The 16,972-nt window shown below is 36.8% G+C and overlaps 1 protein-coding gene across 3 annotated transcripts in view; it reads left to right on the plus strand.

Annotated features, from left to right (window-relative positions):
* Positions 1 to 16,972, plus strand: part of RIC1 (RIC1 partner of RAB6A GEF complex) — a 154,554-nt gene that overhangs the window by 45,995 nt on the left and 91,587 nt on the right. For 2 of the 3 annotated variants that reach the window (XM_087444554.1, XM_004436819.3), the window contains exon 2: positions 7,853 to 7,960. In XM_087444554.1, the coding sequence (XP_087300680.1) occupies positions 7,853 to 7,960 (108 nt within the window). Of the gene's footprint in view, positions 1 to 7,852; positions 7,961 to 16,972 lie in introns of those variants that run through there. The other variant, XM_087444556.1, reaches the window with a different exon arrangement.

Raw genomic sequence — 16,972 nt, forward strand, 5'->3', positions numbered from 1 at the left:
TTATCTCCTTGCTCAAGGTTTTGTAGACCTTAGCTTTTTAGTTTCAGATGGGAGGGCTCCTTTCAGCATTCTCATAAGGCAGGCCTGGTGGCAATGAACTCTCTCTGCTTTTGTTTATGTGGGAAAGCTTTTATTTCTCCATTGTATCTAAGGGGTAGTTTCGCTGCATAGAGTGTTCTTGGCTGAAAGCTTTTGTCTTTCAGTATTTTGAACGTATCATTCCATTCTTCCCTAGCTTGTAAGGTTTCTGCTGAGAAATCTGCTGAAAGCCTGATAGGGGTTTCTTTGCAGGTTATTCCCTTCTGTCTTGCTGCTCTTAATATTTTGTCTTTGTCTTTGAGTTTTGCCAGTTTTACTGTTATATGCCTTGGAGAAGGTCTTTTTTGCATTGATGTAGTTAGGAGTTCTGTTGGCTTCATGTACCCTCTAAGTCCAGTTCCTTCTCCTGGTTTGGGAACTTCTTAGCTATTATTTCTTTGAACAAGCTCTCTGTTCTTTTCTCCCTCTCTTCTTCCTCTGGAATACCTATAATCCTATGTTGCTTTTCCTAATTGAGTTGGATATTTCCTGAAGAATTTCTTCTGTTTTTTTTTTTTTTTTTTTTTTTTGCTGGGGAACATTTCCCTGAGCTAACATCTGTTGCCAATCTTCTCCTCCCCGCCCCACCCCCCCACTTTTTTTTGCTTGAGCAAGGTTAGCCTTGAGCTAACATCTGGGCCAGTCTTCCTCTGTTTTGTATGTGGGACACTGCCACAGCATTGCTGATGAGTGGAGTAGGTCCACGCCTGGGATCCGAACCCGTGAACCCAGGCCGCCGAGGGCGAGCACATGGAACTCAAACCACTCGGCCACAGGACCAGCCCCAATTTCTTCAATTTTAAAAAATCTTAGTTCTCTCTCCACCTCTACCTGAAGCATTTCTATATTTCTATCCTCTAAATCACTAATTCTGTCCTCCGTAATGTCAGCTCTATGATTTAAAAATTCTGGATTTTTTTTCATTGCTGTAATTGTGTTCTTCATTGCAAGAATTTGTTTGGTTTTTTTTTTTTTACACCTTTAATCTTTGTGATGAAATATTACTTCTGTTCATTAATTTTACTTCTGAGCTCATTGAACTGTTTTTTTGAGTTTTTTTTTTAACCCATTGAGTTTCTTTATGGCCACTATTTTGAATTCTCTGTCATTTAGATTGTAAATTTCTGTGACTTCAAGATTGGTTTCTGGAGACTTGTTGTTTTCCTTCTGTTCTGAAGTGTTACTGTAGTTTTTCATGGTGTTTGATGAATTGATCTTCTGCTGGCACGTTTGTGGTAGTATCAGGTTGCACATTCCACCTGCCATGCCGTGGTGGGAGGCAGGAGCTATGTTTTCTGATCCCGCCCCATCTGCTGGAAGTTGTGCCGGTAGGGTTGCTCTGCGTTCATGTGCTGGCTGTCTCTGCTTGGCAAGTGATGCATGCATGCACAGACAGGGCTTCTTTTCTCCATGGGCAGGTCGCTGTAGGGCAGGAAGGGCCACTGCTCTTGGCAGGGACCAACTGACATGATGCTCTAGGCATGGGGTAGGGACTCATTCTTTTGTGCAGGCCAGTGCTGCACTTGTGGGTGGTTAGGCTGAGCTACTGTGCTTGGTGGCCAAGGTGCCCTTGTGGGGGCTGAGTCGCTGCCAGTCAGTGGGGAGCATTCTCACGTGTGGGGCCACCGTGGCACTGTGGGAATTTATTTGGTCTATAGTGTTGTTCAAGTCCTTATTGTCCTTATAGATCTTCTGTCTGAATGTTCTATCCATTATTGAAAGAAGGATATTGAAGTGTTCCACTATTGTATTGCTGTTTATTTCTCCATTAAAATCTGTCAGTATATGCTTTATGTCTTTAGGTGCTCTGATGTTACATCTAACATGTATGCTTTACATATATATTTATAATTGTTATGTCTTCCTGGTAAAGTTACCCTTTTATTGTTATAATATCTTTCTTTGTTTTTTGTCACAGTTTTTGACTTAAAGTTTATTTTGTCTGATATAAGTATAGTCACCTGTGTTCTCTTTTGGTTACCATTTTCATAGAATATCTTTTTCCATCCTTTCAGTTTCAGCCTGTGTATGTCCTTAAATCTAAAGTGAGTTTCTTATAGACAGCACATAATTGGGTCTGTCTGTCTTTTTCTTTTCTATCTATTCAACCACTCTATGTCTTTTGATTGGGGAATTTAATCTATTTACATTTAAAGTAATTATTAATAGGGAAGGATTTACTTTTGCCGTTTCGTTAATTATTTTCTTTTACGTCATTCTCATGTCCACCTTTTCCTCTCTTGCTGTCTTCCTTTGTGTTTTGTTGATATTTTGTATTGATCTGTTTTGATTCATTACTCTTTTCTTTTGTGTAACTTCTATAGATATTGTTTTTGTGGTTACCATGAGGATCGTAAAATGTAGTTATAACTATATTTTAAGGTGAAAATGTCAGTTAAATTGCATACAAAGAGTCAACAATTTTACTTCTTCTCCCCCCACACTTTATGTTAGTTATTGTCGCAATTTATATGTGTCTTTGTTGTGCACCTATTAATGTATTTTTTAGGTATAATTATTTTAATACTTTTGTCTTTTAACTTTTCTACTAGAATTAAAAGGGATTTATCCACCACCCTTACAGTATTCTGTATTTGTCTATATATTTACCTTTACCAACCAATTTCATACTTCTTTATGCTATTACGTTGCTGTTTAATGACCTTTTACAACAAGAACTCCCTTTAGCATTTCTGGTAAGTAGATTTAATGGTGATGAACTCCCTCAGCTTTTGTTTGTTTGGGAAAGACTTTAATTTTCCTTCATTTTTGAAGGACAGTTTTGTTGGATATAGTGTTCTTAGTTGGCAGCTTTTTTTGTTTTAGCGTTTTCAGTATATCGTCCCATTCCCTTCTGGCCTGCAAGGTTTCTGCTGAGAAATCCACTTATAGTCATATGGGGGTTCCCTTGTGACATAACAAGTTGCCTTTTTCTTCTGCATTCAAAATTTTCTGCTTTGACTTTTGACAATTTGGTTATAATTCGTCTTGGTGTGGACTTCTTTGAGTTCCTCTTTTTTGGAGTTCTTTGAACTTCTTGGATCTAGATATCCTTTTCCTTCCCCAGTTTGGGGAAGTTTTCCTTCATTATTTCTTCATATAAGCTTTCAGTCATTTCTCTCTCTCTTCTCCTTCTGTGCATATCTTGGTATTCTTGTTGGTGTCCTGTAAGTTTCTTAAGCTTTCTTCACTTCTTAATTTTTTTCTTTTTGCTTTTGTGATTGATTTCGAATGATCTTAGAGTTTGCTGATTCTTTCTTCTGTTTGATCTACTCTTGTGTTGTACGCCTCTAGTGAATTTTTCATTTCAGTTATTCTTTAGCTCCATGATTTCTCTTTGGTACTTTTTTATATTTTCTATGTCTTTGTTGAAATTCTCATTTTGTTCATGTTCTCCAGACCTCAGTGAGCATTTTTATCATGACTATTTTGAATTATTTATCTGGTAAATCATATATCTTTGTTTCATTAGGGTCTGTTTTCAGGGATTTGTCTTGTTTCTTTTGGAACATATATTTGCTTGTTTCTTTATCTTCCTTGACTCTCTGTGATGGTGGCTGTGCATTAGACAAAACAGCCACCTCTCCCAGTCTTCATGGACTGGCCTCATATAGTAGAAGACTCCCACCAGTCAACCTGGCCAGAGATTCTGGCAGCCTCTCAGACCTTCATGCTAGTCCAACGTGCTTTTTTTTGTTCTTTGTTGCCCCCAGGCATCTAGGGTATGCTGCATCCCTTCAATGCACTGGAACAAGTGAGATTGAAGCTGTTCCTCAGTCAGCGTCCAGAAAAGCTGGATCATTGGATGCTCCATCCAGCTCTTTCTCTCCTTAGGAAGAAACGGGGAGCTGGGTTCTTTCATCTGCTTGCCCTGTGCTGAGCCAGGGGAGGGGCTATGACAACTGCCAGCCCAAACCTCTCTGTTCTCACTACCTCCCTGTTGGCTAGATTATACCAGGTCTCGTCAGTGCCCCATGAAAGGAAGGCAGAACCCTCCCTTTGGACAGCCCCTGGAAAATTTGGGGCATTGGAATTGTGGACTCTTTCCCTCCCCAGGGAGAAACTGGGGGTGGGAGTTTTTGTTTTTGTTCCCTTGCTCTGTGCTGAGCCGGGGGAAAGGGCTATGGCAACTACCTGCCCAAACCTCTGTGTCTGTTCTCACTATCTCCCTGGCAGCTAGATTTTTCCAGATCCCATCAGCACTCTGAGACAGGCAAGACAGAAACCATTCTTTGGGTAGCCCCCATAGAAGTTGGGTCATTGGGCATGTGGATCAACTCTTTCTTTCCCCAGGGAGAAGCTAGGATCTGGAATTTTTCCTCTACTCACTCTGTGCTGAGCCGTGGGGAGGAGCTACGGTAACTGACAATCCAAGCCACTGTCTCTGTTCTCTCCCAGGTAGCTAGGTTATGCCAGTTCCAACAGTGCTCCAAGATTGGCAAGACAGAAGCTAGTCCTCTGGGGAGCCCCTGTGAAAGTGTTGGGGCACTGGACATGCAGACCACCTCTTTTCCTCCTCAAGGATTAGCTGGGAGCTGGATGGTTTCATCCTGATTGTATGGCACTGTGTTGGAGGTAGAAATTCTGGTAAGAGTGTCCCGAATCTCCCTGCCAGCTTTGTTGAGTCTAATTTCACATTCATCCAGCATTCAGGTGCCTTTCAATTAGTTCCTGGATTTCTCACAAAAGGGAATTTTTCTGTGAATTGTTGTTGAATCCGTGTGTTTGTAAGGGGAGGGAGAGTCCAGGGCTTCCTATTCTGCCATCTTACTGACGTCACTCCTCCCAAGGTACTTATTTTTAACTTTTAATTGCTATTTGAAGTACAAACAACTAAAGTTTAGCAGTTTAAGTGTGTTTGGAGCATTGTTAGCTTCTTAGAAACTTTTGTATTTTACTTTTAGAGATTAAAAAAAGCTTTAAGGGGGTGACCTACATAACTTTGGAAAACCGTGTTTTAACTGGTTATGCTGAGGCTAAAGTAAAAGAAGCTATCCATAAAAACTTTGTTCTAGTTGGTAAACTTGTTTGTTATAGGGATATAGCTAGCAGTTCCAAACTATTATATGCATATAGTAGGTTTGAACAAAGAACTAAGTTATTTGTATGAAATGATAGCCAGGTTTCTCACTGTCAGAAAAAAGTTACAAGTAAGTAAGGGAGAAGACTAGAATGAACCACAATTTACTTGATCATAGTCATATATGTTTCTGTATATATAAATATGTGCATATGCACATATAGATCTTCCTCGACTTACGATGGGATTACGTCCTGATAAACCAATCGTAAATTGAAAATGCATTGAATAAGGAATGGAACAAGATTAAGAGTTTCCAAAGATTTTTTTAAAGCAGTAGAAACCTTTGTACACACAAACACAGTGTCATTTCACAAGATGATTTAAGTGTGTGTATTTAAAAAGGGGAAAAAGGGGCTGGCCCTGTGGCGTAGGTGTTAAGTACGTGCTCCGCTGCTGGCAGCCTGGGTTCGGATCCCAGGCACTTAACCCGAGGCACTGCTTGTCAGGCCATGCTGTGGAGGCGTTCCATATAAAGTGGAGGAAGATAAGGACAGATGTTAGCCCAGGCCAGTCTTCCTCAGCAAAAAGAGGAGGATTGGCATGGATGTTACCTCACGGCTGATCTTCCTCCCAAAAAATAAAAAAATAAAAAAAAATAAAAAGGAGAAAAAAGGAAATAAAGAAAAAAACACTAAAACAGTCCTTTACAATGTAGACACATTCATCTTTCAGTAAATCTTTGAAGTAAGATGACTCTCAAAGCTGACCTTATGTCAGAGTTGTACAATTTAACAGTAGATTCAACTCCCATACTGGAACCCACCATTGTAAAGTCAAAAAATCAAGCAATTGTAAATCAGGGACAGTCTGTATAGAAAGAAATATATAGAAATATGTGTATCCATGGGTTACTGTAGGTACATGTATTTCCTACTGTGTTTGCTGAGAGGACCTAGAAGCAACAACACCCCGCTTTTGTAAATACTGTTCTCTAATAAAAAGAAACAGGAGACCTTGGAAAAAGGCTGATTCTAGGGCAAGAGCAGGCAAAGTACAAGTTGACCCTGTGGAGCTTCTTGTCCCAGAAAGTGGATATCCAGTTGCTCCAGCACCATTTGTTGAAAAGACTCTGTTCTCCGTTATGTTGCCTTTGCTCCTTTGTCAAAAGTCAGTTCGCTATGTTTATGTGGGGCTGTTTCTGGGCTCTTTGTTCCACTGATCTGTTTTCTATTCTTTTGCCAATACCACATTGTCTTCATTAGCGTATCTTTATAGTAAGACTTGAAGTTGGGTAGTGTCAGTCTTCTGACCTAGTTGTTGCTCTCCAATATTGAGTTGGCCATTCTGGGTCTTTTGTCTCTCCATATAAACTTTAGAATCAATTTGTCGATATCTATAAAATAACTTGGTGTGATTTGATTGGGCTTGTGTTGAATCTGTACATCAAGTTGGGAAGAACTGACGTCTTGACAGTAGTGAGTCTTCCTATCCCATGAACTTGGAATATCTCTGTTTATTTATTTATTTTTATTTCGTTCATCAGGATTTTGTAGTTTTTCTTGTATAGATCTTGTACATATTTTGTTACATTTATACCTAAATATTTCTTTTTTTGTTGTTAATGCAAATGGTACTGTGTTTTTAATTTTAGATTCCACTTGTTTATTGTTAGTATCTAGGAAAGCAATTGACTTTTATATGTTAACATTATATCCTGCAAGCTTGCTATAATCACTTATTATTTCCACAAGTTTTTTTTGTTGATTCTTTTGAATTTCTTATATAGGCATTCATGTCATCTGTGAACAAAGACAGTTGTATTTCTTTTTTCCCAATCTGTATGTCTTTTATTTCCTTTTCTTGTCTTAACTGCATTAGCTAGGATTTTCAGTTTGATTTTGAAAATGAGTGGTGAGAAGGGGATGTTCTTACCTTGTTCCTGATCTTAGCAAGAAGGCTTCTAGTTTCTTAGCAGTGAGTATAATGTTAGCTGTAAGTTTTTTGTAGATGTTCTTTGTCAGGTTGAGGAAGTTCCCCTCTATTCCTAGTTTGCTGAGAGTTTTTATCATGAATGGGTGTTGGATTTTGTGAAATTCTTGTTCTGCATCTGTTGATATGATCATATGATTTTTCTTCTTTAGCCTGTTGATGTGATGGATTACATTAATTTATTTTCAAATGTTGATCTGGCCTTGCATACCTGGAATAAATCCCACTTGGTTGTAGTGTATAATTCTTTTTATACATTGTTGGATTCAATTTGCCAATATTTTGTTGAGAATTTTTGCACTTATGTTCATGAGAGATATTGGTCTGTTGTTTTATCTTCTCGTAATGTCTTTGGCTTGTTTTAGTAGTAGGGTGATGCTGGCCTCATAGAAAGGGTTAGGAAGTAGTCTCTCTGCTTCTATCTTCTGCAAGAGATTGTAGAGAATTTGTATAATTTCTTCTTTAAATGTTCAGTAGAATTCAACAGTGAACATATCTGACCCTGGTTCTTTCTGTTTTTGAAGGTTGTTAATTAGCAATTCAATTTCTTTAGTGGATATAGTCCTAGTCAGTTTTTCTTTTTGGTTCTGTTTACTTGATTTGGTTGGACTATTTACAGCTGATGATTTAATATTAGGTTATGTTATCTTTTATTGCACTTTTAGAATTATTGCAATACACAGAGTACTCCATAAGTTATCTCAAATCTTGTTTTTATATATTTTTATGAGATATTAATAAAATACAACTGTTTCCTTCCAGCCTAGTGTGTTAATCGTAACCTACAAGGAATCTGCAAAATCATCTTCTCAGTTTGGATCCTACAAGCAAGCTGAATGGAGGCCAGATAGCACCAAGATAGCTGTGTCAGTAAGTAGATTTTTCAACTTTAATGGTGTTCTCTTATGAAGTTGTTACATTGCATTTAAACTTGATTCTCTTAAACGTCTTGCTTTCAATCTTTCACACTCATTAGCATTTATCTTCTATGATAGGAATTCCTGTACCGATTCTTCAGGTTACTCCTGCTATATCTTTCTTGATTTTTCTACATCCTGCCATCCCTAAATGTAGTGCCTATATCCTTTTCCAGTTATTCTTCTCACTTTCCTGTTTTGTCCTTGAAGTCTAATCCAAATTTTTAAACCTTTCATCTATATTCATGTAGTACTCCCAAATTTATATTTTGTCTTGCCCATCATTCCAAAGGACGTCTCACAAAAATGATAAACTCTGTGGTTACGTTATACTAAATTCTTATATCCATTTGGATCTGTTTCTGCATTTCTCCTCTGTTCCATTAATGTGCTTAGCTCTGGTTAATTTTACCTTTTCAATTTATATTTTGTCACTGTCGTCTCTTGGGCTGTCATCGTCACCTAATTTGAATTAGCAGTAATGTATATAGTTAACATTTGTTGGGAACCTCCTGTGTAAGTACTGTTATAACGAGGTTATGTGGATCATCTCGTTTAATCTTTAAATCAACACTTTGAAGTTGATACTAATATTTATCCTTCATAGTAGATGAGTTTTTGAGGATCTGAGAAATTAAGTTTTAGCCAAAGTTACACAGATAGTGTATATTGGAGAGAGGGGATTTAAACTTGGGTACTCAGATTCCATTTACTGCACTCCTAACCACTACACTAATTTATCTCTCTGCTTTCAGTCCTTTTCTAGTCCATGTTGTATATTGCTGAGTGGATTAATCATCTGAAAATGCTCCACATGGTCAAAAATATGGTCAAGAAGTGAGTAGTTCTTCACTTCCTGAAGCAGGGGTCTGCAGACCAGCTGCGTACCAAACCCACCCTGCTGCATATTTGTGTATGGACTGTGAACTAAAAATAGTTTTACATATTTAAATGACTGAAAAAAATCAAAGAGAAATAATATTTTTGACACTTAAAAATTATATGAGGGCCAACCCTGTGGCTGAGTGGTTCAAGTTCCGCGTGCTCTGCTTTGGCGGCCCAGGTTCACAGGTTTGGATGCTGGGCGTGGACCTACTCCACTCATCAGCCATGCTGTGGAGACATCTGACATATAAAGTGGAGGAAGATTGACACAGATGTTAGCTCAGGGCGAATCTTCCTCTGCAAAAAAAAAAATATAAATATGTATATATATATATATGAAATTTAAGTTTCATTATCCATAAATAACGTTTTCTTGGAGTGTGAAATGCCAATTTATTTACATATTGTCTATGGCTGTTTTCAGGCTACAACAGCTGAGTTTGAGTAGTCCTGACCACAGCCATATGTGACGTTTCATCTCTTCACTCTCCTGCTCAGTGCACTATAAATTATAGTAAAGCATCTGTAAATTCAGTGTTTCAAGTGCTGTGTGTATTGCCATACCGTGACATTTTATATTATTTTATATTATTTTTATTACTTGTACATACTTATCATCAAAAGGAGAGAAAGATAGACTTTGAATATCATGTTTTTAAAGCACATGGGAGTGTGGATTCTTTTATTATTGAATTAGATGGCAAAGTATTGTGTTTATTATGCAGTGACATTATAGTGATGCCAAAAGAATACAATATAAATTGACATTACCCAACTATGTACTCATAGTATTCCCAACTCACTGAAATTAATAATCAGAAAAATTAGAAAATTTAAAATGGAATACCTCATCACACCAGAATTTCTTCATTCACAAAAATGAAAATGAGGGTACAACCAAAGTAAGTTTGCTTGGTTCTTGATGAATTGACAAATGTTGCAATATTGCTCAGCTGTTTATTTGAACAGTCAATGCAGAGTGTGAAATGACTGAGGATTACTCTTTATAAATAGCATATGTAGAACAACTTTAGGTAAAAGGATTTTCAAAGAATCTGAGAAAACACTAACTCAGTACAACCTGAAGTAGAATCCACTAAGGTGTATTTTAACTGATAGTGGTGAAAATACATGTGGAACAGCAAAAGATTTAGTTGGATAAATTTACAAAGCTAGTACACATGTAAGCGTTTAAAGCCTATGGTTATTTTAAGTTTTTGTCAGAAATAGAAGCCAAGTATCGTGACTTACCCAACCCCACAGCTGTTTGATGGCTTAGCAGTCTGTGGTAAAGGTTTATTGTGAATTTTTTGAGCTCAGGGCTGAGATTGAAATTTTTTGAACTTGAAGAACCACCCTCAACCACTTACCAGACACTGAATGACTTTGGAAAATAGCTTTTGCTGCAGACTTGGTAATGTTTCCTAATGGATTCAGTCTAAAACTACAAAGCAAAACAATGCTTATATGTGAAATTTGTATGTGGTAAAGCCATTTCGATGGCAACTAATGTCGGTTTATCACAACTAATGTTAGGCCACTTTTTATACTTCCACCGCTGTCAAAAGTTAAGACAAGAAGATCTCTGTTTCCAGCAAAAATTAGCAGTAGATATATTTTCTGAGCTCAAACCACAGTTTCAATAGCACTTTTTGGACCTTAAGGCAATTGCAAAGGAGATATCCATATTTCAGAATCTAAATTTAATTGTACCAATGAGGAACGCTTCCACCTAATCCTCAACTGGAAGTGATGACAGTGTAATGAGACTGCCCCTCTCAGGGCTAGCCAATTCCTAGAGATAGTCAAGGACTCCCCTGCTAATGTGCCTTTCATAAGGAAATCAACCAGTCCAAAGCGTGTACCGCCAAACACCTCCTTTATGGAGCTCTTACACTCCGGGCCACTGTTCCCCTGCCCTAATTACCCCAAGGCCAGGTACCAGATAACTAGGGATAGTCCTTACACCCCAGTAAAGAGGAAACTGTGTGTTAGCGTTATTTTTAGAGCAGAAAGAATTTCACATTAATTTATTAACTTTTTGCATTGTACTAAATGTTAAGAAAATAATTTAGAAGAAATTATTTCTGTCCTCAAGTTGGGGAGATAAAATGTACATAAGAGAAGATAACAAAACCATTTACTATTTTTGGCTATTGAAAATCCAATTTTCATTTCATCTAGTTACCTCTTACAGTAGTTTTCTAGAACTTTCTGGAGATGTCATGATGAATATAATTTTAGCTATTGTAGTCTGGCTTGTATTAAAATATGCTTGAGTAAATACTGACCTGATAAGTGGTTTAAGTTAATTCATCTCTATTTGTATAATTTAAAACATGAAATAAAGTTTTAACTTATATGTATTTTAATGCCTATCTTCCTCGACTTGCGATGGGGTTACATCCCAATAAACCCATTGTTAGTTGAAAATATCATTATGTCAAAAATGCATTTATTACACCGCATCTTAGTGAACATCATAGCTTAGCCTAGCCTATCTTAAACATGCTCAGAACACTTAACGTTAGCCTACAATTGGGCAAAATCATCTAAAGCAAAGCCTATTTTATAATAGTGTTGAATGTCTCGTGTAATTTATTGAATACTGTGCTGAAAGTGAAAAACAGAATGGTTGTATGGGTACCGAATGGTCATAAGTGTATCAGGTGTTTACCCTCATGATCGCGTGGCTGACTAGGAGCTGGGGCTCACTGCTGCTGCCCAGCATCACGAGGGAATATCATACCACATATTCTAGCCCAGGAAAAGATCAAAATTCAAAATTCCAAATACGGTTTCTACTGAACATGTATCCCTTTTGCGCCATCATCAAGTCAAAAAATCTTAAGTCAAACCATCATAAGTCGGGGACCGTCTGTATACATATAGGATCATAAGTAGACTTTAGGAAAATAAACTTTATTTTTTAGAGCAGTTTTAGGTTTACAGCAAAATTGAGGAGAAGGTATAGAGATTTTACTTACACTCCCTGCCCCAACACATGCATAGCTTGCCCCATTATCAACATCCCCCACCAGAGTAGTACATTTGTTATAATTGATGAACCTGCATACACACATCATTATCACCCAGAGTCCATAGTTTACATTACAGTGCACTCTTGGTGTTGTACATTCTGTGGGTTTGGACAAATTTACAATGACATGTAGCCACCATTATATAATATATACAGAGTAGTTTTGTTGCCCCCCAAAACCTCTGTGCTCCGCCTGTTCGTCCCTTCCTCTCCCATAACCCTTGGCAACCACTGATCTTTTTTATTGTCTTCATAGTTTTACGTTTTCCACAATGTCATATAATTGGAATCATACAGTATGTAGCCTTTTCACATTGGCTTCTTTCACTTACTAATAAGCGTTTAAGATTCCTCCATGTCTTTTCATGGCTTAATGGCTCATTTTTTTTTTTAGCACTGAATAATAATCCATTGTCTGGATATACTACAGTTTATTTATCCATTCACCTACTGAAGGACATCCTGGTTGTTTTCACGTTTTGGCGTTAGGAGTAAAGCTGCTATAAAGGTCCGTGTGCAGGTTTTTGTGTGGACCTAAGTTTTCATTTCCTTTGGGTAAATACCAAGAAGTGTGATTGCTGAATCACATGGTAAGACTATGTTTAGTTTTGTAAGAAACTGCCCAACTGTCTTCCAAAGTGGCTGTATCATTTTGTATTCCCACCAGCAGTGATTGACAGTTCCTGTTGCTCTACATCTTCGTCAGCATTTGGTGTCGTCAGTGTTTTGGATTTTGGCCATTCCAGTAGGTGTATAGTGGTATCTCAATGTTGTTTTAATTTGCGTTTTCCTGATGACATATGATGTGAAGCATCTTTTTGTATGCTTATTTGCCATCTGTGTATCTTTGGTGAGGTTTCTGTTAAAGTCTTTGGCTCATTATTTAATTAGGTTGTTTGTTTTCTTGTTGAATTTTAAGAGTTCTTTGTTTATTTTGGATAACAGTCCTTTATCAGATATGTCTTGTATCAATATCTTCTCCCACTCTGTGGCTTGTCTTTTCATTCTTTTGACAGATTTTTCACAGAGCAGAAGTTTTTAAATTTTAATGAAATCTAAACTTACCAGTTTCTTCTTTCGTGGATCGTGCCTTTGGTATTGTATCCAAAAGTGATCGCCAAACCAAGGTCATCTAGATATTCTGTTATATCTTCTGGGAGTTTTATAGTTTTGAGAATTAGATTTTTTGAAAGTTTTAATTTTTAAGTTATAAAGGTGATAAATGTTTGATGAAGAAAACCTGAGAAACACAGAGAAATAAGAAAAAATCACCAATAATTCCACTGCTCACAGATAATCACTAATTTTTATTTGTGTTCTTATATCTTTCTTACCATGGATATTTGCAGATACTCTTATACTTAATAGCAGACAGATTTTGAAAAACTATTGAAGTCTATTTGTTTTTAAATCCTAAGTGATATTGCTATGTGACTGTTAATGTCACTTGTTCATGGAGAGCAGATTTGATAAATCTGTGAGTTTCATAAGTAGAGGATTATCTAAAACGTAATTTTTTTCTTTGTAGAAAACTATCATGGTGTTATAATTTGCCTTTTTGACGTATTATATCATCAACATTGTCTCACTTCAACATTCTTCTGTAACTTGATTTTGAATGTCTGCATAGGATTCTAACTTACAGAAGAGTGGATTTTTAAATTGATAAATAGATACAGGAATTTTCATACAAAATTGAGATCTTAATTTATATATTATTCTACAATTTGATTTTTTTTGACTTAGTATATTATGAATATCCTTCCAGATTAATAATACTTCTGACTTACTAATTTTAGTATTAGTATAATATTCCATAGTATGGAAGTTTCTTATTTTACTTTGCTATTCTTTTCTTGATGGGCCTTTGGCAACTACAGACAGTGCTGCAGTAAACATTATTATACATATATCCTTTTGTATTAATGCATTTGTTTCTTTAGGGCACTTTCCCCTCGGTAGGATTGCTGAGTCAAAGTGTATATGCATATTCTTTTTAATAAATATTGCCAAATTATTTTTCAGTGAAATTGTATCAGTTCCCAGAATTACTCCTTAGAGTATTTAAGATTGCCGTTTCCCTACTTTTATGCCTGATTAGATTGATGAAAATGGTCTTGTCATTTTAATTTTTGTTTGTTTAATTTCTGTTGCTAGTGAGGTTCATCATCTTTTCATGTTTATTGGCCCTTTGCTTTTCTTCTTCTGCAAATTGCCCGATTTGTCCATTTTTCAAACCTAGAATATTAGTTCCATGTCAGTTTGCTTGTCTTCTTCACTGTAGCTCCAATGCCAAGAGCATTTTCTGTACATAGTAGGCATTCGCATATTAAATGAAATAGATAATATCTGAACATACCATTTTTAACCGTGGTAAAGGATATTCTAAGTATAGGATTCTTAGATTGAGATTCTGTTTCTTCCAGCCATGAGATATTGTTCTAATGTCCTCTGGTTTCTGGTGTTACTGGTAAGAAGTCTGGTGCTAATCTGATGCTCTTTCCTTTGCAGGCAACCTTTACTTTTTCTCTGAATGATTTTTCTCTTTCTGATTGAAATTGAATTATTTCTGCGTATTATCTCTAGACATTATATTTTTTCATTAAACTGTCTCCCTCTGCCCCCTTCTCCCTCCCACCCCCCAAATTAAACCTGATTCTGAGCCCTTTCAGTCTGAAGACTTGTGTTTTCTGCAGATAGGGAATTTTTCTTCTATTTTCTAAATAATAGAACAGAACAAGACTTGTCCTGTATTTTTCCTTGTTTTCTTTCTATTACTCATTATTTGCAAACATCCTGAATTTGTCCTCCAAGTCTCTCATCTTTCAATAATGATTTTATCTCTGTATATTCTGTATCATGAGATTGTTTCCATTTGACCTTTTGGAATAAAAGGTTCAGCTCCCATAAAGAAGTATTCTTTATCAGTTCATCTGGCGAATTTTTCTATTAGGAAATATTTAGCTCTGAAAAGTCCTATTTGTATTCTAATAGTATCTCCTGAAAGTCCTTAATATTTTTTCCTTAATTTACTTGCTTCTGTCTCATTTACATGGCACATTAGTAGGATCAGTGTATTTTAGCTGTTTAGTTTGGTCTTCCATCATAAAGTTACTGAAAGCTTCCATATAAGTGGTATTTTTCTTTGTTGTATTCTGTTAGCCATCCATAGAGGTCAGACTTTCGTGTGGGTCTCTCTGGCAATGCAGATCAGCAGGTGTTGGCTAAAATGGCAGTTTGCAGAGGGAGACAAGTTCACAAACTCTTGTCCTCTATTGAGGCTTAGGATGAGTCTCCTGTACTCTCAGGCAGTTTCTCTGAGTGGAAAGAGCGTAAGCTGAAGGCTTCTGCAGACCATGTGGTCTGGGAGCAGTTTATTTCACCAGTGCAACCTCTCCTCTAAGCCTGCTGAAGTCAGCAGGGTTATGTGGACAGCCCTATCAATGTGCATTTCTGGGAGCAGTCACATTCAGCCCTTTTCTGAGGGGAACCACAAGGTTCTGCTTTTTAAGCTTACTTAGGGAACTGTGAAATCCCAGGTCTTAGTCCAGAGCCTTAAGGAGTGGCAAAGCAAAGCTTTCCTTCTCTCTGGTCCCTCAGTACCTCTTCCCTCTCAAGAGAACTCAAGAGATCTTAATGACTCTGAAAAATCCTCCAGGCTCATCCAGTACACATTTGGGTAATTGTTCTACTCTAAGAGGAGGAGAAGGTTAGAAATCTGGGCTCAGTCTTTCCATCTTACCTGAATCCAGAAGCTAACTTAAAATAAACCATTTCTACTTGTTTTATTTGCCTCTGCCTGCAAAAGAGATTTTTTATTTTCATTTTTTATATTATAATATACATTATACAGATGTAGAACCATTAGTTATACGGTAGTAGATTAGAAGGGTCGTTGATATTTTTGTATTATCTGTTCAGTAAGTCCGTCACTCTTTGCAAACCACCATTTGTACTAAAACATAATCCATCAAGGTACATTTAAAAATAATGTTAAGGAATTGTATATTATCATGGAATGGGTATTAGATAAGTGAACTTCCTAGGTAATTAAAGTTTAATTGGATTCTGAAGCTTTGCTAATTCTGATGGTCCTTTTCCTCAAATGTATCGTACATTTTCTTAGCCTCCTACACGAAATATATTAATTATGAATTAACTATTTACTTGTAGATTCAGATTTATTATTATGGTAGCAAATTTTAGGGGTGTCTGCTATGTGCTGGGCACTACTTGTAGGTGGTTTATGTGTATTAAAATTAATTTATTCTTCATAACAATTCTCTAAAGGTAGGTAATTGTATTGTTCCCATCATACAGTTGAGTAAACTAAAGTAGAAAGGTTAAGTAACCTGCCCAAGATTACATAGATACTGTGTACTTATTTATGATCATATTGCTGATAATGGAATTCTAACTCATGATGCCTGGTTCTAGAGTTCCAAAGTCTTAATAATTCTGCCTTACTGCCTTTCAATATTAGCATGGTTGTTTAATCCTGCTAGCTGTTATGGAATGAAGCAGAATCTAGGAGATACTTTGAAACTTGCTTTTACAAAAAGTCATTAACAGAATGTACAGTGAAGGATATACAGTTGTATGACCTGTAGAGCAGTACAGCATAACTCTCTTTCTGCATATTATTAAGTCAAAGCCAATACAGCCATCCCCATGTAATTTTCTTACTGCCTGACCTTCCCCACCCCACATCCTCATTGTGTGCTCTGACATGTCAGTTATATCCAAAATTCTATTTCTGTGTCACCAACGGAACCACAGTCACCTCCTTATCAACTTGTACCTTAAAAAGAAATCTCACTGACACTTTTTTGATGGAGTAGCAGGAAGAAAATCCTTTACCATTTTTAAGAATTAGTCCATAGTGTTTGGGAGTGTTTTCTCTGAATATCAGAGGTAGAATATCATTTCTGTAGACATGATACCAGGCCATAATTATCCCTAAAGTTTTCCTCAATTTAGACAATTAATCGATATCCAGGCACAAGGAGCATTAAAATGAATTTTAAGTACTGTCTCATT

The sequence above is a fragment of the Ceratotherium simum genome, chromosome 20, assembly GCF_057802395.1.
Source record: "Ceratotherium simum simum isolate JZ-2026a chromosome 20, ASM5780239v1, whole genome shotgun sequence".
Classification (NCBI taxonomy): domain Eukaryota; kingdom Metazoa; phylum Chordata; class Mammalia; order Perissodactyla; family Rhinocerotidae; genus Ceratotherium; species Ceratotherium simum.